This window comes from Penicillium arizonense (assembly GCF_001773325.1).
Source record: "Penicillium arizonense strain CBS 141311 chromosome Unknown PENARI_contig001, whole genome shotgun sequence".
Lineage (NCBI taxonomy): Eukaryota > Fungi > Ascomycota > Eurotiomycetes > Eurotiales > Aspergillaceae > Penicillium > Penicillium arizonense.
Window position 1 is genome coordinate 1,758,090 of NW_019173278.1, and position 20,124 is coordinate 1,778,213.

Here is a 20,124-nt window from a genome sequence, read left to right on the forward strand (position 1 = left end):
AAATCTAAATGGCGGGCATATCCGCGGCGATCTATAGGGCGGTGGAGAAGCCAGCCGCAAGGCAGGGTACCTCCACATCGGTCATCGCGCAAAGGATCAGCCCATGCAGCTCATCAAGGCGTTACACATTCCTGTAATACCTAGCTTGGCGTGGCTATCGCGCCATGCATTTTTGCTCTCTCTCCCACACTCTTTTCTGGATCATAACTAAGCAAAAGTAACAATGTTCATCTACCAAATGCTGTACATCTTAATGATATCAAATCCAGCCCTCGAAGGGGGCCGCAAAAGCCGATGAAGTGTATCATGCGAGCGGATCGCTCAAAGAGGGGAATCCTGGGGCGTAACCTAGTGGATACAGAGACATGCGGGCGCGTCTTGGAGCGAGCTTAATATGTAAACTTTTCATAACTCATCATCTTTGCCCCTCCATGTCTACTTGAATTTCTCTTCTCTTTTTGGTCCTCTTTTTATCTGGTCGCTCACAGTTTTATTGTCATGGTCTCTACAAAAGCCCCGGGGCTGGAAGCCTTGGACATGGAGCTGCAGACCGTCGGTCAAAATGTCCCTCAAAACCAAAACGCTGGGACTGCATTGGATAACAGTGATATGCACCGGATGGGAAAGGTCCAAGAACTAAAGGTACGACCGCATGACTACAATACAAGGATTATCTATCTCACATACCAAAATAGAGGAACTTACGACCCGTGGCTGCTCTAAGTTTTGCTTCTGTTTTGCAGGCAACATGGGAGTTTATTTTAATGTGGGTATAGAGACGCTTCAAAGAGTTAAAGAAAGTATGGCTGACAGGTTTGACTAGCTCGAACACAGAGGGGTTGTCAAATGGAGGGTTACCTGGCATGTTTTGGTCCTATTTATGGACTTTCATAGGCTTCGGTTTCATTATTGCCTCACTATCTGAAATGGCCTCGATGGCACCAACTTCTGGCGGACAATATCATTGGGTCTCTGAGTTTTCTTCGCCTCGACATCAAAAATTTCTAAGTTATATCACAGGTATTACCCCTGGCATGCGATGACTACGGTGTTTTTTGTTAACATGTATATTTCTTTTACACAGGCTGGATGTCAGTGTTAGCATGGCAAGCTGGTGCAGCTTCTGGATCCTTCCTAACTGGAACCATCATACAGGGTCTGATCAGTGTCCGAGATCCAACTTATGAGCCACAGGGCTGGCAAGGCACACTTTTTGTATTTGCCATGGTCTTGGTCATATACATCTTCAATGTGTACGGAGCCGATGTGATGCCAGTTCTGAGCAATCTCTTGATGATTCTTCATGTGCTGTCTTGGGCAGTGATATTGATAGTTCTTTGGGCTATGGCACCTCGTCAATCCGCAGAAGCTGTTTTTGTTACAGGGTGGGAGAACATGGGCGGCTGGTCGACTATGGGACTAAGTGTGATGATTGGACAAATTTCAGCTATTTATGGCTCCTTGAGTACGTGCCGCGCATTTTGCTACATTAAAAGCATATTAACAAATACTTTAGGTTCTGATGCATGCGCCCATATGTCAGAAGAAGTCAAAGACGCTGCGAGGAATGTGCCCATCGCTATTGCTTGGGGCTACTTTAGCAATGGCATCATGGCCACCGTTTTGCTCATTACTTTCCTCTTCGCTAATCCGTCTGTGAAAGATTCATTGGATGACATTACCGGGTTCCCATTCCTCTACGTTTTCAAAAACGCAACTTCTACAGCTGGAGTGAATGGTTTGACGGCGATTATATTACTGCCTGTTATCTTCAGCAACATTCTCTTCAATGCCTCCACCTCCCGTCAAACCTTTGCCTTTGCTCGAGACAACGGTCTACCATTTTCTCGCTGGATTGGCAAGGTTGACCCCAAGCGCCAGATTCCCGTGAATGCCATTGCTCTATCCTGCATTATCAGCTGTGCGCTTTCTCTCATTAATATTGGATCTGACACTGCGTTCAACGCTATTATATCCGTGAATGTCGCTGCACTAATGTATACATACATCATTTCAATCAGCTGTGTCATCTATCGAAAGATCCGGCATCCCGAAACACTTCCACTTCGTCGCTGGGATATGGGACGATGGGGTTTGCCCGTTAATGTTATCGCTCTATTTTATTCCCTTTTTGCGTTATTCTGGTCATTTTGGCCAGGCGATGTTGCAGTAACTCTGGACAATTTCAACTGGAGCGTGGTTATATTTGGTGCAGTTTTTATACTGAGCTTGGGAATGTACGTGATTAAAGGACGGAAGGAATATGTTGGACCTGCGGCGATAGTGGAAAAGCATGAGAACTAGTAGATGTTAGCTATTCCCGTGCCATAATGGGGGCTGGACAAATGAAGTTTATTTTACCCACGGTCAGTTTGTGCTCCTTGGAAGGAATTTTCATTATATCTATATCAAAATTCAGGATTCAGAGTTCAGGCTGCTTAAGACCAAAAGAGAGATACAACAAAAGGAAAAGAAAAGAGAAGAGAAAGGACTTACTTGCATTTTAGAAACCCCTTCAGTTTCAAGACTTGTCTGGGAATCGGGGTTGCTTTGATTTCGGAAGTTATTTCTGTCTCGGTAATCACCTCCGTTCTGGGAACTGCCTCTGTCTTAGGGGCCTCCTCTTTCTTAAGGGGCTCCTTTGCCTTGGGACTCCTCTGTACTGCTGGCCTCCAGTGGCTTAGGGGCCTCCTCTGTCTTAGGGAACTCCTTTATCTTGGGGGCTGCCATTGTCTCAGAGATACCTCCGAATTATCCTCAAACCTCACCGAGTTGACACTTTCATTCTTCTGCAAAGTGACACAGAAAATAAGCGGCCTATCCACAGGCGCTTTGTAAATGTATCGCCAGAGACCCCACATATCTTCGTGATGATGTCCATCTCCATGACAGCGGCGACACCCAGTACAATGTGCAAGAACGTGAGCAGCACGAAGCGGAAAGAACTTGGGGCCATCAAATTGCTGGACTAGGACTCTGTAAATGGGCGGAGCGGGAATCTTCAAAAAGAATTTGTTTAAAGAGAATTGGCTAGGACCTTCTTCAAAGTATTTCACGTCAACTTGGACTTTTTCCCATATCGGTCGCCATCTCTCAAACTTTGCAGTCCATTCTTGATCGACACCATCATCTGCGAGAGCAACGCATACTGCCAAGACTAGGTAGGAGGTATTGACCCATGTATTGATGACATGCGATGCACTGGGCTCGGCTTGAGACTCTCTGCGGACTATGAACCGGAAGGAAGCCTGTACTTCACTTTCTGCTGCATGTACCGCTTCTTTTGTTGCAGGGTAGTATGGATCGGCAGTCTTCCACGGGTCAGCGCTAAGTGGACTAGGTGAACTCTCCATTGTCAACTAGTGTCAGAGATCTCTGAATCCTGGAGTCGAAGGAATTGTTTTTGCAAATTGGGGGAGAGGATTGACTTGGAAGGCTTGGGTGATTTCCGATGAACAGCATGTTCCGGATAGCCCTTTTATATGAAAGTTGACCTTGCCCCCAGCTCTTGAAAACAATGGTAACCCAAGCTCGAAAGGGGTTCTTTTTTCCTTTGTGTTTAGTCGACAATCCCTATTGTGTATGGCTTTCATCTGTCTCTTTGTATGCCATTATGGGCTGTGTGAATGTTAACATCAGGATCAAAGAAAAGACCTGGTCTCCATTCTCTCAAAGGCTCAGCCCTGATCGAACAAAGTGGCTCGTATAGCGCCTGTTTGACATCAGGGTATACTTTCACTAATGGTGAGTGTGGTCCTAATTTCTTAGGCAACGTGACATGTCCGGGGTCCTTGTTCTGAGATTGTGGCTCTGTAAGTGAATATTGTTGCAACTCCACTGCTTATTGCTCAGGTTCGAACTGTTATAGTGGTGCTTGTACGTAGGAGATGCATTGATACTTGAAATCCATTGATGTTGCTTGTCCTTCTTCATGCACTTCTCTTTCCTAAATAATTCAATCAAATCTCACCAGGACGGGGGAATCTAGTAATCCTCCCAGGCGCCATGATCTGCATCCTGGAACATATCGATCCCTCCCTCAACGCCATTTTCGCCCACTGCCCCCACACCACTTTCGATCAATTCAGTCCATCGATCAAACAGCCTCTCCAATCTCTGCGCCCGGTGCTCTCCGCCAAACGGGTGAAAAATGCCATGCTGGAAAAGCTGCGTGAATGAGCCAGATGACACTAGAGTTCCATCACTCCGCCTAGCTCCATCCTCGTCGGCAAGATTCGGTCGTAGTGCGAATGGGAGTAGAAGGCGGAATCCAGTTTCTTCAGAATCGTATTCGAATCGATTGACCGTTGCACTATATAATCCTGTGGGAACAGGATCACCTTCGTTGAATGGCACATCATTTCTCGATCCAAAGAACAAACGATGAATTTCTTCGTTGAAACTGATCGTGCGGCTATCATCCGCAGATGCAAAGAGTAGGAATGACGGCACATCCCTGCCCTGACCTTCCGCGTTAAACATCTGACGCGCTGTGAAGGCTTCCTTGTCGTGCGGAACCTCCAGGCCGGGGGCGATTAGCTTAAAACGTGGGGTCCTCGCTCGGGTCAGAAAAGACCGAATAAAGCACTCCTTTGGCACTAAAGCCGCATCGAGCTCTGCATCAGTAAAAAATGGTGCATTCCGGGATATTGGCAAAAGAGACTGCATGCGTGATTCGATCGCGTCTGTGTAGCGGTCCATCGCAGCAACCGTACTATCAATCTGAGCAGCGCAGTATGGGTGCCAACACCATAATCCAATTTGATGTCGCGAATTCGCTTCTTCATCGGACAAGTCTCTCTCGTTCCGTGGATCGGCCGTGATTTTTCCCATTCGGAGCATATGGATCCATTGGGTAAGAATCGTCTCTAGAGGAAACCACATATCCCAATGTTCAGCAACAGGCTCGATACTTTCTGAATTCTCGATGGTCAATGGGAATGAGGCACGATGGTTCAGCTGGTCGTAGAGAACACCAAGACAGTGGGAGCCTAGGTCGGGAGTTGTGTGGTAAATGACCACAAACCGCTCTTTATCCTCGAAATCGTTGTCTTCAAGGGGGAAATACTCGTCGGCAAGTTCCATTCGGAGACTGCTCACCCAGTAGAAGAATCCCGGCGTCAGATCATAGATTGAATCAAGGAATGAGTTTAATGATGGGTCAAGCCGAGCGCGAACGGCGTCAATATTCTCGTTCGGCTGGTTGAAGAACCATGACTCGCTGGCTAGGGCGTCGAGATCGGGCGTATTTGTTCCATTGCGGGCCATGTAGGCATATGCGACGAGGTAGTTTTGCAATCTGGCGCAGCGTTGAAAATCGAGTGTATCCTCATCGCGCACTGGATTCTTGTCTGAAACGAGAGCATCTTCGATATCAAGGATCTGTTCTAGCGTGGTGTTCATGATGAGGGTTGAGGCGCAAGAAAACAATTTGTGACAGTCGAGTATGGACGGATGCCTGGTTTTATAATTACGCATACACTTACGCAGTTAGACCAGTGTCTTCAAATGCCCGAAACATTGTATGGTATTGTAAGTACGGTATATCAGTACTAGCACCACTCTCCTGTACTGCGGATCAATACTTTCTAGAGGTTGACCTTCTAGACTCCTAGCACTAGCATATTCCACGCATACTCTCTAGATCCGAATGCTTCCATTTATGTACTCCAATTCTCTCTCCAGTTGACCTAGAGAATCCCCGATTCGATACCGTCTAACAAACGCCGGCCAGGTTTCTCTTTCTCACCGGCAATTCATCTTGGTTGAACAAGTACTACTGACGTATGATTGATTAGCCAGTCCCTAACGCCGGAATCAGAAAAAGCCAATTCCGGATGTGCGGGATTCCGGGCGTAAACAGAATCCTGCTAATACGATGTTTATGAATTGACACAACAATACGACCAGATTTTTCTCCAAAATCATGACCACGTATGAACATATTGGGAACAAGTGTTGCGGCTTTTGGGGGAGGGCAGTGTTGCAAAAGTCGGCAGCAGTTGTCGGATGTTGTCCTTTATTGCTAGAGACGAGTTAAAGTTAAGGGCGAGGCAATATTTAAGAAGCGATAATGCTTAGGAACATAGATTTTACCCTATACGAGGTTATTATAGGAGACAAAGTGATTATGATAGTGATAGCAATAAAAAGGGTTCGAGGGAAGGTGTTTTCTGGGTGAGGTGTGTTTATGAACATCATAGGAGGTTATTTCTCGGGTAGGACTGTTTGAGTTAGTCGGCCACGCGAACGAACGGGCTGAGAACGTACTAAAATCTATAGAGAGCGTATGTTTTGTGAAAGTATTAGGGGCTAGGTGGATTAGACAGGTTAACATTCGGGGTGTCAGCTACGGCCGTGAAAACGCATATACGCGTGTAGAGTGTAGGAGAATTTGTTCAAGGGGAGAAAGCAAACCGTAAGTCCGGGTTTGGAATTTGTGGTAGCTACGCTATATCTCAGTGCTTAGGAATGGCACGGCCGATTTGCTGGCTAAGGTGAAAGTCATATAAGCTAAATCACGCCCGCTATGCTCTTTGCTGTCACGCGCAAGAGCATATACCAGGCAATAAAAAACACAGTTAGGGGACCGGCGCCTATCTACGTCAGATCGACATAACACTGCGGGCTAAATATAAGAGACAGCTCAACGGATCATTGCCTAAGTATAGACCAGGACCTCCAAGCTACACTATTTATAACAGTGGTATACATGAAAGAATTTCTCGAGGTCTCATCGTACATACAGATATAGCCTAGACCTTCGGACCGTTGTCGTTGAAATATGCAACATTCTCAGATGATGATAACTCTGCAACAGCTGCTCTTTCACCATAAAGCTCACCTCTTTCGATACCATCAAGGGTATGATTCTTGCTCTCCGGTATCATAAGTGTCACAAGGGCAGTGAGAAGCATGACACCGGAGAAAAGACCAAGAACACCCTCCAGACTGATCGCATCTTCAACAGTTCCAAAGGCAAACGCAGTAAGAATTGCACCACATTTTCCGGCAGCGGCTGATATGCCATGTGCTGTGCCTCGAACACGAGTCGGGAACACCTCGGCGGGGATTAGAAAAGTCGTGCAGTTGGGACCAACGGTCAACAAGAATTGCGAGAGCGCGAATATGACCATCAAACCGGCTGTGGGGGTATGTGCGCTTTGTGTGCTAATCCCTGCCCAGATGGCATAGAGAATACACACAATGATACATGTGTAGAACTGTTGACGAACCCTGCCGATGCGATCTGGGAGGAAGATACCGACATAGAAGCCAGGAAGGAAACCTGCAGCCTGAATGATAATGTTTCCCACGGCGGTGTTGTAAAGGGTCTGCCAGGGTGTTGCGCCTTTGGCATAGCCGATCCTTGCCAGAATGATGCTTTGGTTGAGATTGATACCGTAGTATGCGATGTCACTTTGTGTAATGTAAGCCAATGTAAAGGTATAAGGCTAATATATAACTTACAATAAGAACCAGGAAGCAGCCGTTGCAAAAAGCACTTTTGCATGGCGGAGTTCATTGAAGTATTCGCGAAAATCCTTCCACTGTTCTGTAAATCCATGTCTTTGTCCGGCAGCATCGTCACAGACATCTGTATCATGTTAATACATGTAAAGCAAAGATATCCCAGGCTCTCTCACATTGCTTATAGGGGACAGTCTCTGAAATTGTCAAGCGAGCGTAGAGAGTGAATAATGCAGAATAATTCCAATTCCCAATAGCAGTCGCCACACCCATTCAAGATGGCTCAAGTCATTAGCCATAGACCCTTCAAATGCCTTGAGAAGTACAAGGAACACAATGCTCGCTGCAATGTTGCCTAGGCCAATGTTCGAGAACACCGTCAACACCTGCACGGCACGGGAGCCAAATGGTGACTTTTCTGCGGACAGAGATGAAGATAACGGATAGTCTTTCACGAATTAGTCCTTTCCTGTTAATACCTTGAGATATAGCTTACCAGCACCGATTCCAGCACCGGTCAGAACACGAAACACGGCTACCCAAGCAGTGACAGACTGGACTGACATGCCTTTCCAAGGCAGTAGAATCACCATCAAAGTTCCGAATATAGTGAGGAGCAACTCTTTGCCGTATATAGTGTGACGGCCCAGTACATCACTCAAGACTCCGGACAAAAGCTGCCCAGCAACCATGCCCAGGTTTAGGCCACCTTTGATGATGTCGCTGTCAACTGCTGGAACTTTACCATTTTGGAAATATAAGTTGAATCGCTCACCGAGTCCAATTGTGAGATTAAGATAGCCATCTGCGAAGAATCCAACACCCGCAGTGAGGACGAACCTCAATTTGGCACCTAGAGAGGCCATTGAAGCAAATAAAATGTACAACAAGAATTGCAGGGAGAATAAAGTGTCCAACGATGCAATGTCACTCTACTTCACGGCGAACACAATGGAACAATGAAGCATATCTGACTTTTCTTCATTAAGATATATACTTCTCCGTCATCAAATGCTTGGAATCACAGTTGCTCCTAGCATTGGCATATCGGCGAGAAGAACCGAACTTTCACCTGTCAATGAATAAGTGTAACATTTAAAGGCAAAGATCAAGATGCAATGAACGACGTGAAAGCCACCACGGGGTATAGAAAACGTGCCATGGAAAGGCCAGCCATTGGCGCACATGCCGCCCGGACCCTCCCGAGAGTCTCCGCCGAGTCTCCGCCCGGGGGATATATCTGCGGTGCGAAGTCCGTCTCTTCAAGTCATGTTCTTTGTTTTTGCGCTGATTGGTGTGTCTATAATTTGAACTCCTCATTGGTCTCATTGGTCTGATAGAGGACAGGTGCAAACATTGCAAATTCGATATCGGTTTCAACGATCAGTGATAGCGTTCTGCCGCATCATAGCATCAACTATCATGGATATTGAATTACCGTCCCCGCCGGCCGTGAGTGCCTTGCGAGAATCATTCGGTGATCGTAAGCCACCAGATATTACCCGCAAGATCACTGCCTGTGTTGCGTGCCGAAAGCAAAAGGTGAGTCTTATCTTCAAAAATACCAACACAGTGACTGATGAGATTGACAGGTGAAATGTCATATGCGAGAGGGTCAAATGCCTTGCTCACGCTGCAAGAAGAGAGGTCTCTCATGCAGTGTCAACAGAAGCCTGCAGACATTACTAGAAGAGGATGTCACGTAAGTTCCTTGAGTCCGTTAGTAGTACATGTTACTAACAGACCAAAGGTGGAAGGGCGCAGTCGTACAGAAGATGCGGCGGCTTGAGGAGGCAGTTGCAAGCATCGCAACCAGAGTTGGGATGCCCGAGTTGCAAGCTTTGCAAGCTGGCCCTGAACCTGAGGACCAACCTATAAGCCCAGCCAGGGAGGTTGTCAATCAGGATCCTTCTTTAAGTCAGCGACGGGATTCAGCAGAGGATCGTGAGCCGCAACAAACATGGGAAGTGATCATGGACCCCCGTGGTGGCCCTGCTTCTATTCCGGCATCTTGCGTCTCAGAAAGCGGGAAAGCAGGTTTGCCAAATACCATGGCAACTTCCCGTCGTCCAGACCTTATATCCATGGGATTAGTCTCACTACGCCAGGCATTGGCACTGTTTGAGACATATCATCTCAGACTGGATCATTTTCTCTATCGCATTCTGGGAGATCATATCAGTTTGGACTCAGTCCGCATTGCATCGCCATTGTTGACGGCGGCAGTTTGCTCAGTGGGAGCGTTACATTCTCAATCTCTCGGTCACCTCTTTGAAGCGTGCTATAGTGAGTATAAGTCACTTGTCGCGGCACAGATGTTCTCAAGAAATGTGAACGAGGACGACATCCGTGGTCTGTGTGTTGGTGCATTTTGGCTACATGAGCTTTCTTGGGCATTGATTGGAAATGGTATGTGACCGAAATACGTTGTTCTGTTTAATGCTAACAAAGCCAGCTGTACGCACTGCATCAGACATTAATCTCCATAGTGGAATCTACAAAGCTGTAAAGGGTGATCGCGAAGGTTATCTCCAAGCTCGACTTTACTATCTTGTCTACGTCTGCGACCATCATTTTTCCATCGCCTACGGCCGACCTCCCATGTCCAGAGAAGGCTTCATTATTGATTCTGCTAGTCGGCTATTAGATACGGAGCATGCCACCGAGGATGATGCTAGACTGATTAGTCAGGTCAAAGAATGGTCCATCCTAGGCCAAGTCTTTGACACTTTTGGCGTCGATGTCGATACCCCGATTTTGCCGCAGTCGTTGCCCCAGTTACGTCGATACTCAATTTCCCTGGATACCTGGTTTGCAGACTGGAGCGAAAGCTTCAAGGCCAACCGAAATGTTGGGAATTACCCTCAAAAGGGAGTTGGGTTCCACTTCCATTTTGCAAAGCTTTATCTTTGCTCGCACGCTTTTCGGGGTGCACCAATATCGGATGATACACCGCAGTGCATGTCACCGGAACTGGAAGAAATTGCCAACGCTGGTGTTTTATCGGCCATGTCCATCCTGCGTGTCATTGTCTCTGATGACGAATTCCGTTCTTTCTTAAACGGACTCCCGCTGTACTTTGATACTATGCTCGCATTCGCCGTTGTCTTCCTTCTCAAAGTCGCAACCAAATACGCGACGGTCATCCGAATTGACACAGACAAAATCCTGTCACTAGTGGCCCAGACGGTGTCTGCTCTACGGGAGACTACACAGTCTATGCATAAGCAGCACATCCTCGTGGTCATTAGTGAGGGTCTAGAAAGATTGTTGCATAGATTACCTAGTAACTCTACCCATGAAATGGTGCAACATGCTCCTCCAGTTCCGGAACAGCAACTGGGATTCGATCTGGGATGGATGGAAAATATGGCCAGCTTTGATTTTCAGACTCAGTTCCCTGATGTCGATGACTGGTGGCTGCATTATAGTACATCTATCGGCCCCGCAACACGTTCAATGATGCCATGATATGCGTATATCATCTCAAATCAGTTGAGAACAAGATCAAAGATGTCACAGTTCCTCCAGCCCTTCGTCACTCCAGTGTTGGTATTGCTCAGCGGCTTCGACATAATGACTGGAATGTCTTGCTCGCTCAATCCTCCATGCGATCGCAAAGGATGATCTTTCAAGTTCGAAAGGTCATGGTTGGCTTTTGTACTCCCAATTACGACATTTATTTTGGAAATCACGACGATGTCTCCTTCACGGTCCAGAGGCATCTCATATTTCTGTGCGGCGTCCCTGCCACTCAGAGAAATCTCGACTTCTGGGAGCGATTGACAAAAGAGTGCCATCCCATCAAGCAGGGTGATATCTTTGAGATAGACACGCACGAATGAGCCAAGTGCGCCATGGTGTCGGACAAACGGATCCGTAATGGGACAGATCACTCTGGAAGCATCCGGTCCAAATTTGGAATTGAGCACTTCCTCCAAGAAGAGAACATTGGGTTCCCCTGCTTGATTGGACTTTTGGCTCATGCCATGGTCCCCGGTGACACCGATGATAGAAGCCGAAGCAGCGAGCTTTTGCAACCTCTCGTCAATGGCGCCCATGAACTCATCAGCCTCGTTGCTTCCTGGTGCATGTTTGTGCTGAACATAGTCGGACAATGTCAAATACAAAAAGTCGGATTTCTTCTCCTAGAGCAATTTGACTCCTGCATCAAGCACGAATAAAGACAAGTCGCCAGAGTATTGACTAGGCGCGGTCTGGCCAAGCCACTTCTCCACGTCGGTAATACCGTTCTCCTCCAGGGTGCATTCTGCAGCTTTCTCAGACGAGAAACAGATGGACCCCTTCAATCCGTAAGCAAGGATCTTGCGCAGCTTATCTTTTGCTGTGATTGCAGCAATTCGCACACCGCGCTGGAACATCTGTTCTAGCAATGTCGAGCCTCGAAGTAAAGAGTCATCGGTGACCATTTTTGTTTCACCTGTCACTCGATCCAAGAAAAAATTTCCCGCGATTCCATGGACAGAGGGTGGCGCTCATGTAATAATCGATAAGCATATATCCCGATGGCAATTGCCGGATTGATTAGGCCGGCGCTAACCTGACCTGTAGCCCTTACATTGCGTGGTACCTTTCAAGGTCAAACACGTCGCTGTACTCTGTAGGAAGCCGCAGTGTTCTAGAATTTGCTGCGTTGTTTGGCGGTCATAAGCAGAGGAAAACAAAACTATGCCTGTGCAGTAGTCCGATGTATGACGGTACCTTTGAGCTTGGTTTAGGGGCAGCCAGGTCAATTCGACAGACGATATTGAGATCCTCATCTTCTTTCGCCTTGGGTGGACAACCAGTTTTACCAGAGACCCTTGAATCTCTAGTCCTGCTATTGAAGCATAAAGCGTATGCCGCTGCATATACACTTGAAAGGCAGTCAGATTTACCAGGAGAGATTCTTGAGTCTCTTGCCATATTATTGAAAGACTCAGGTATGAGGTCGGCGGCTGCCTGCATTAAGTGGACAAGCATGTTTACCCAAACGGATTCTTGAGTTTCTAGCCTTGTTCTTACAGGATAAGGAGCCAGGTATAAGTTTGTCAGCTGCATATGCACTTCAAAGGCAGTCGACTTTGCCAAGAGAGATCTTTGACTCTCTGACCTCACTATTAAAAGAATCCGATGTAAGGCGCTCAGCTGCCTATGCATTGGGTGGACAAGCATCTTTACCAAAATGGATCCTCCTAACTCTAGTTTTGCTACTGAAGGATGAAGAGTGGAATACGGGGAATGCAGCTGCATATACACTTGAAAGGCAGCTAGCTTTACCAAGAGAAATTGTTGAATTTCTCGCCTTACTATTACAAGATATGGACTTACTATGCGCTATGTACAGACCCGCTCGAAATCAGTTTCACCACTTAACTCTCGTATCTTTTATCCTGAAACACACTAGTCTGTGTTAGGCTTAGACCATTTCGGATTATCGAAACGTATTGTAACTCAAAGTCACATGATAAAGTACTATGTATATATTGGAAATAATCATACGATTGATACCCTATATCTCGATGCTCCTCACGAGTCACCACTCCAATATTGACAGCAACCCTTCTTGTACAAGGCGGATGAATGAATATTAGCCGAAGTGACTTTAAATTCCACATTGGAGAATATTATACATATTGCGTTTTCGACAGGTTGAGGAGTTCAAACCAAAGCGACCAGTCTGCTTCCTAGCGTCGCTTGATAGATCACCTGATAGCGGGGTACTTCTACGACCTAGCCAACTTAGCCCTACGTTCGCGACTAACTCTTCTAAGAATCACCTGGCTGCAATAATGGCATACACGACATCATATGACGGTTCAAACTCTGGGTTCCAAGTTGGACAGAACCTTGGTCATATCACTAATCAGTTCTGTGAGTGGGGCCCATGACTTCAAAAGAATGTACCTAACCGGTGTGACTGCTCAAGTACAATCAGAAGCATTGAATCAAGCGTGCCTGCGGGATCTGCGGAAGACTGATTCTAAACATGACAAAGACCGTATTCAGAACACCAATGGAGGGCTGCTCAAAGATTTATACTGCAGGGTACTCGATAACAACGAGTTTCAAAAATGGCGAGACAACCAGAACAACTTTCTTCTCTGATAACACAGTCAGGATCTGGGATCTGGCCACCGGCCTGTGCGCGTGGAAACTCAATATCAACTCCCTTGGCTTCCTTCAAATTGATAAAAAAATTCGCAATCATCTACACACGTCAGTTGGTACGTCTGATCTATCTTCCACTAGTCCTACCTTCCACTAGTCCTACCGGTCAAGTGCCTTACTGCGCGACCTCTTTGCCTAAGCGATATGGGTATGGATTGAATAATGACGGTTGTTGGATCACCTATAATGGAGTCAATCTTCTGTGGCTGCCCGCTGAATACCGTCCGACCTACCCCTTTCATTTTGCTATTTCTGCAATATATTTAGCGATCGCCTGTTCATCAGATCGTATCATTTTTCTCACGTTCTCGGGGTACAGCCTTATCCCCATTTCTTGATCAGTGTTTGTCTTTCCTCAATTTCTTATGTTACTCTCCGCAGCGTTTTGAATCATTCTTCGTTCTCTTCTAGACATGTCTGCATTATTTATTAGTTAATAGTCTCTAGTAGTGAATAATGTACTAGGACAGTCCTGGTAGCAACAGTCCAGTGAAGGGTCCAATTTTAAAGGCGCTGTGTGTTTGTATAATGCTAGAGTAGGGGCGTACTGCGAACCCTGCCTGGTCCGATAGATTAGGCGGGATCTTAAGCTTGGGGTTCATCACCATTAGGATACAGTATCGTGTTTGACGAACTTGACTTTCTCGTCGAACTACCTGACAAAATCTCCCAAGTAAAGCTTACATATGGTTTCTGAACCACTTTTTGGTGGCAATAATGCATCGCTAAACTCCACTCATCTGGATGAATTGAATTGGACTAATCAACAAAACGACTATTCGAAGACATCAAGACCTTTTCTTACCCATAGGTGAAAACAATTCTGTTCGTCGCTGTGCAGAGAGGCTTTGTTGCTGACCTCTCTCAAGGTCTTGGTGTGACTGGCGCCTTATCAGACGATTGAATACACGTTCTATACTGCCCTCCAGCTATCTAGATGGTTAACGACCGAAAGACCCGGAAGATATTAGTCATACTAACATCACTGTTGCCCTTGAAGATGAGCCACACCGCGAGCGTCAGCAGCGTGGTGGCCGCGGCAAAAGGAATATACAACCACCAAGGCGGATTGAACGCCAAGATGTCTATGTTCATTCCAAAGAGACTCTATAACTAGGTCAGTCCTTCTCATGCAAGGCGAAACATTAAGTGAGGGCCGAACCGAGATGAACATCAAAGGGAGAAAAATAAACTGACAACATCAACTGTTAGCAGGCGACGCAGTATTTCAAGGCAAGTAATGAAGGCTTACCGTAATCCAGCTAAGCCGTTTCATGCTTTTGTTTGTCGATGTTGATTTTTGTGCTTCCAAGATTGACGTAAGATTGAATTCCTGCCAATGGTCAGTCATTGTTCTCTGAAAGCAATCAATTATTGATACCAATTGAATGAGATTATGAGAGGTCTCCGTCAAAACTCGAAGACCTCTTAAATACTCCTGTTCCAATTTACCTATTTCTTCCCGGAAAGAGTTTGCTTGTTTACGGGAGCTTCCCGTAGAGTCAAGCTCGCGAACCACAGCCCAGGATTGACTCATGTATTTGTGGTAAAATGTCGTCAGCTCGGCTATTTGCTTATTGCAGCTCTTTCTCAACAGATCCCATATTTGGGCATCGCTCAGCAAATCTCGAATCAGATGTGGGCTTCTTCCATTCGCAATCAGCAACTCTGTGCGCTGTTTATAATTAATTTGAGTTTCAGTAGAGAAGTAGAACCTACTCACCATCATTTCCAAACGGCCTTCCGCTGCGTGAAAAGTACTATCCCACTCTTGCAGTAGTTGCTGAACAAGCAAGGGGAAAAGGTGCGTTGCAGAAGGTGGTACTTGTGCGTATTCAGAGGTGCTGAAGAATATTCTTGATTCCAAATCACTTTCTGAGGCCTTGGTGTCGTGGCGCTTGGTCAAGATCCAGAGAATACCATGTGTCTTTTCAAAGCGCCTTATGTCTATTGTGGAGGCATCGGACAACCTGGGCCAACTGATTTTGGCCGAGGTAGGTAACGCAATTGTACGAGTAGTAAAACAGCATTCGATGAAGCCTTCATACACTGATGAGGAAGTTGCTCGACATGGAATGTACCAAAAGAGGACACTTACAGTCTTTCATCGGAATTCGGCTCAAAACGTCTCGGTTGGGTACTGTGCTAGACTGGATTTTCCATAATCGGCTCACCTCCTGTATGCGTCGACCATTGAAATAGTCTATCGACGATTGCCGCTGTGTTCTGAGCCACCAACTACAGCGGGCGCCAGTTGAGAAAGATGAAAATAGAGATCCATTAGCAAGAATACTGCCCAACTGAGTGTTAGCGATGTAGTTTTTTTAGTGATCAAAGAATGCTTACAAGATTCGCCTGGAATTAAAGTCCGATGTCATAAGATCATCGATCCTTTCAGCCAGCTCCCCAACGTTCTGGAAAAGGGGATAGCTCATATTCCTGATCTCATTCTCTCGCTTTTTCCTAACGATGGAGGATTTCCCTGCAATCATTTCAAGATGGCCTTCGGCACCAGGCAAGAGGGCTCTCCATGTGGAAGCCTTGAAAAAGCGGAGACTGTCATTGCTTTTCGGAAAAAGGAGAAGCGCAATTCGATGGTCGGACTTTTCCACCGCAAGTTGTAGTGGGGTTGCATCGCTAAAATCATGTATATTGGTAAGAGCACCATGTTCGAGAAGTTGAGTAACAACAGAGGTAGCGCCTGCCTCTACTGCGAGATGAAGTGATGTCCGTCCTTCGTTACCGCCATGAGCGTCGACGTCCGCGCCCTCCTCGAGAAGAACTTGTACGGCCGCTGTGTTCCCCTCAGATGCCGCAGCCTGGAGAGCACTTCCATAACGGCCTCCTTGTACGTTGACACCTGCGCCCTTCTGGAGAAGCACTTGTATTGTTGCTGTATTTCCTCGAAACGCTGCAGCCTGAAGAGCGTTCCCATACTCTCCGCCTTGTGCGTTGACATCGGCGCCTTTTTCTAGAAGCACTTGTGCGGTCGCTGTGTCTCCTCGAAACGCCGCGGCCTGGAGAGCACTTCCGAAACAGCCTCCGGGTGCGTTAACGTTCGCGCCCTTCTCGAGAAGCACTTGTATTGTTGCTGTATTGCCTTGGAAAGCCGCGGCCTGAAGAGCACTGCCATACTCGCCACCTTCTACGTTGACGTCCGCGCCCTTCTCGAGAAGCACTTGCATTGTTGCTATATTTCCTCGAAATGCTGCAGCCTGAAGAGCGTTCCCATACTTACCACCTTGTGCGTTGACATCGGCGCCTTTTTCTAGAAACACTTGTGCAATCGCTGTGTCGCCTCGAAATGCCGCGGCCTGAAGAGCACTTCCATAATAACCTCCTGGTGCGTTGACGTGCGCGCCCTTCTCGAGGAGCACTCGTATGATCGTTACGTTTCCTTGAAACGTCGCAGCCTGAAGAGCACTGCCATACTCGCCACCTTCTGCGTTGACATCTGCTCCCTTCTCAAGAAGCACTCGTAAGGTCCCGGTGTCTCCTCCAAATAATGCAGCTTGGAGGGCACTACCATAGCGACCATATTGTAAGTTGACATCTCCCCCCTTCTCGAGAAGCACTTGTATGATCTTTGTGTTTCCTCGAAATGCCGCGGCCTTCAGGGCACTTCCGTAACGGCCTCCTAGTGCGTTGACGTCCGCTCCTTTTTGGAGCAGCACTTGTATAGTTGTGATGTTTCCTTGAAAAGCCGCAGCTTGAAGAGCACTGCCATACTCGCCACCTTCTGCGTTGACGTCTGCGCCCTTCTCGAGGAGCACTTGTACGGTCGCTGTGTCTTCCCTAGATGCCGCAGCCTGAAGGGCATTTCCATACTCGCCACCTTCTGCGTTGACGTCCGCGCCCTTCTCGAGAAGCACTTGTACAGTCGGTGTGTCTCCTCGGAATGCCGCAGCCTGTAGGGGGTTTCCATACTCCCCACCTTGTGCGTTAACATTCGCACCCTTTTTGAGAAACACTTGTACGGTCGCTAAGTCTCCTCGGAATGCCGCGGCCTGGAGGGCACTTCCGTAACGGCCTCCTTGTGCATTGACCTCCGCGCCTTTTTGGAGAAGCACTTGTATAGTCGCTGTATTTCCCTGGAGTGCTGCAGCCTGGAGGGCACTCCCATAACGGCCTCCTTGTGCGTTAACGTTTGCCCCATTCTGGAGAAGCACTTGTATAGTTGCTATGCTTCCTTCTAGTGCTGCAGCTTGGAGGGCATTTCCATAACGGCCTCCTTTTGCGTTGACGTCCGCGCCCTTTTGAAGAAGCACCTGTACGGTAGCCGTATTTCCTCCAAATGCCGCAGCCTGAAGAGCCGTTCCATAACGGCCTCCTTTTGCGTTGGCGTCTGCGCCCTTCTCGAGAAGCAAATGTATGGTTGTTACGTTTCCTTCAAGTGCCGCAGCCTGGAGGGCATTTCCGTACTCGCCGTTTTCTGCGTTGACGTCTGCGAATTGGTCGAAAGTTCGTTGCATCGTCTCTTTATGTCCCTAAAATGCAACTTGAGAAATGTCTCTTTCCTATCACAGGATCTGCAAATTGTTGGAGCGTAGAGGTTTCTGTTATAGAGATGTCGACGGGGGTGTTGGCCAAAGCAAGATGAATAGATATTAGCGACAGTATTGTTCTGCTCTCCTGGCCGTTCCAGAAACCGTAACAAGACCCTAACCAAGGCAAACTGGGCCGTTATATCTGAATCCAAAATTGAATAGGATTGGATTTGAGCAAATGTCTAATCGTGAGCTTGTTGGCGAATGCGTGAGGCCGCCATGGATCCCTGAATTCATACCGGCAAAAGGGTTATTCCGCCATAACTTCGTAAATGACTGGACATAAGTAATTGCGCTCCCAGCTCCACAGGAATGCAGCGTCTTGTATAGCGGATAAGTCGCTTGGAAAGAAATGTTTCATCCCACCAGTACTGTATCTACGTATGTCTTCGCTCGTCCACTATGTCAGTAAAGAAAAGTAAACGTGGTGGGTGGATTGAAGGAGGCGGGGGGAAGTGAGGAATGTGGCCAGGCAACCAGCTAGTCTGTTTGGCTTGTTTGCAAGCGAGTAGTTCTAGACAGGGCATGGCCCGTACAACCGTGATACGATAGCTATTTTATGCCATTATTTATTACTGTACTATGATACTGCCAAGATTGTGGGACAGGGGTAAGCTAACCGCAAATAGAATGGCGTCATGCAAAATAGAGTTCGACAAAGAATTGAAGAAAGTGTAGAGGTGAAACTGATTTCGAGCGCGTCTGTATGTTGCCCAATACTACCTGTTGATACTTAAGTGCCCTAGATTAAAGTCAACGGAAGTGCGATCACTGAAAAGCTAGGTAGAATTGGCAGTCTGTAACCTAGAATAAAACGTTGCTGTAAATATGACTAAAATGAATGCATATGCGTAATAAGCTCATTAAAAAACCATGGCCGAAGAAGCACAAACTGAACCATTAAAACTTCGAACTTAGACTTGCCAAAATGCTATAGCCGCACCTGCAGCGACAAGCCTTCTAACCTTGCTATGACCCTTGCAAAAATCTGTTTGAGACCAGCTCACAACAGGACCAGGGAACGGCCAAAAGGTATTCGCGTATCAAGCAGTGCGCTCCCGATCACCTCAGCGTCGAGGTCTCCACTGCGCTTCGCGCTTATCCTCAGGGGACATTGACCTACGCATCTTTAGTCGCCGAATCTCTTGCTCAAGCTGTCTTATCTCAGCAGCGGAATCATCTGTCTTCACGGGAGCCTTTCCTTTTCGTATTAATGACGCCGGATTACGAGCTGGCTCACTGCGGTATCTTCTGTTAACGTAGTGCGTCGACTAAGTAGATACGTCGCTCTCGAAATCGCTACCTTCAATGGAATTAAAGCGGTTTCTCAACTTCTGTCTTCGTGGAACCGAGTAACGAGCAGGCTCGCTACGGTGTCTTCTGTTACGAGCACTAGCTGGCGGAATTGAGTCGTCGCTATCTATATCATCGCCGTCTTCGATATCATCTAATCCATACCTTTTACGGTAATTCGTCTCAAGATCTTCCGCTTTTTGATAAATCACTCTATCACCGTCCAAGGCAGAGCCGACTGTTATACGGCGGATGAAAGACCGCCCTTCCAGAGTAACAGCCCCATCTTTCCTCTTTCCATTTAACTAGGATCCGGGTTTGTGGATAGATAGTGCCTTTTGCGGGGAGAAGGCGGTTAAGAGGATCTAGTCCCTGCTCATCATCATCTTCAACCTTCCAACCAATACCAACAAAGTCCTCCACGTGATTTCGTTCCATCTCCAAAACTCCTCAACCAGCCCCTTCCTCTTAATAACAACTTTAGCAGTGCCGCGAGCCTACGAGGTCAAAACGCGCTCTACGTGCCTTAGGTTGTAGCTCTCGTATAACCCAGCCCGGATGCGATAGACCGGCGTGGACCGGCTTCCGTAGCGCACAAATATCTGGGAACCCGTACCTTTAGGCCACCAGTACAATACTTTAG

The 20,124-nt window shown here is 47.2% G+C and overlaps 7 protein-coding genes across 7 annotated transcripts; 2 read left to right on the forward strand and 5 right to left on the reverse strand.

Moving 5' to 3' along the window:
- Nucleotides 1-498: 498 nt before the first annotated feature.
- PENARI_c001G04558 (uncharacterized protein) lies at nucleotides 499-2,304 on the forward strand (the record flags this gene model as incomplete). The annotated part of the gene is made up of 3 exons (XM_022626475.1): nucleotides 499-642; nucleotides 1,156-1,465; nucleotides 1,517-2,304. 3 exons carry the CDS (start codon nucleotides 499-501, stop codon nucleotides 2,302-2,304), a joined length of 1,242 nt encoding a protein of 413 aa, XP_022493839.1.
- Nucleotides 2,305-2,711: 407 nt separating this feature from the next.
- Nucleotides 2,712-3,353, reverse strand: PENARI_c001G05431 (uncharacterized protein; the record flags this gene model as incomplete). The annotated part of the gene is made up of 1 exon (XM_022626554.1): nucleotides 2,712-3,353. The coding sequence occupies one exon, from the start codon at nucleotides 3,351-3,353 to the stop codon at nucleotides 2,712-2,714; it is 642 nt and encodes a 213-aa protein (XP_022494026.1).
- A 631-nt stretch (nucleotides 3,354-3,984) lies between these two features.
- Nucleotides 3,985-5,403, reverse strand: PENARI_c001G06514 (uncharacterized protein; the record flags this gene model as incomplete). Its single annotated transcript, XM_022626650.1, has 1 exon — nucleotides 3,985-5,403. One exon carries the CDS (start codon nucleotides 5,401-5,403, stop codon nucleotides 3,985-3,987), a length of 1,419 nt encoding a protein of 472 aa, XP_022494001.1.
- Nucleotides 5,404-6,755: 1,352 nt separating this feature from the next.
- Nucleotides 6,756-8,336, reverse strand: PENARI_c001G05573 (uncharacterized protein; the record flags this gene model as incomplete). Its single annotated transcript, XM_022626573.1, has 5 exons — nucleotides 6,756-7,419; nucleotides 7,471-7,597; nucleotides 7,647-7,665; nucleotides 7,740-7,918; nucleotides 7,967-8,336. 5 exons carry the CDS (start codon nucleotides 8,334-8,336, stop codon nucleotides 6,756-6,758), a joined length of 1,359 nt encoding a protein of 452 aa, XP_022493788.1.
- Nucleotides 8,337-8,892: 556 nt separating this feature from the next.
- Nucleotides 8,893-10,941, forward strand: PENARI_c001G10591 (uncharacterized protein; the record flags this gene model as incomplete). Its single annotated transcript, XM_022626960.1, has 4 exons — nucleotides 8,893-9,012; nucleotides 9,063-9,172; nucleotides 9,221-9,879; nucleotides 9,926-10,941. The coding sequence occupies 4 exons, from the start codon at nucleotides 8,893-8,895 to the stop codon at nucleotides 10,939-10,941; spliced, it is 1,905 nt and encodes a 634-aa protein (XP_022493390.1).
- Nucleotides 10,942-10,961: 20 nt separating this feature from the next.
- Nucleotides 10,962-11,900, reverse strand: PENARI_c001G08117 (uncharacterized protein; the record flags this gene model as incomplete). The annotated part of the gene is made up of 2 exons (XM_022626772.1): nucleotides 10,962-11,570; nucleotides 11,634-11,900. 2 exons carry the CDS (start codon nucleotides 11,898-11,900, stop codon nucleotides 10,962-10,964), a joined length of 876 nt encoding a protein of 291 aa, XP_022494010.1.
- Nucleotides 11,901-14,574: 2,674 nt separating this feature from the next.
- On the reverse strand, nucleotides 14,575-18,113 carry PENARI_c001G01301 (ankyrin repeat domain-containing protein; the record flags this gene model as incomplete). The annotated part of the gene is made up of 4 exons (XM_022626224.1): nucleotides 14,575-14,748; nucleotides 15,365-15,690; nucleotides 15,740-15,933; nucleotides 15,988-18,113. 4 exons carry the CDS (start codon nucleotides 18,111-18,113, stop codon nucleotides 14,575-14,577), a joined length of 2,820 nt encoding a protein of 939 aa, XP_022493208.1.
- Nucleotides 18,114-20,124: the final 2,011 nt, after the last annotated feature.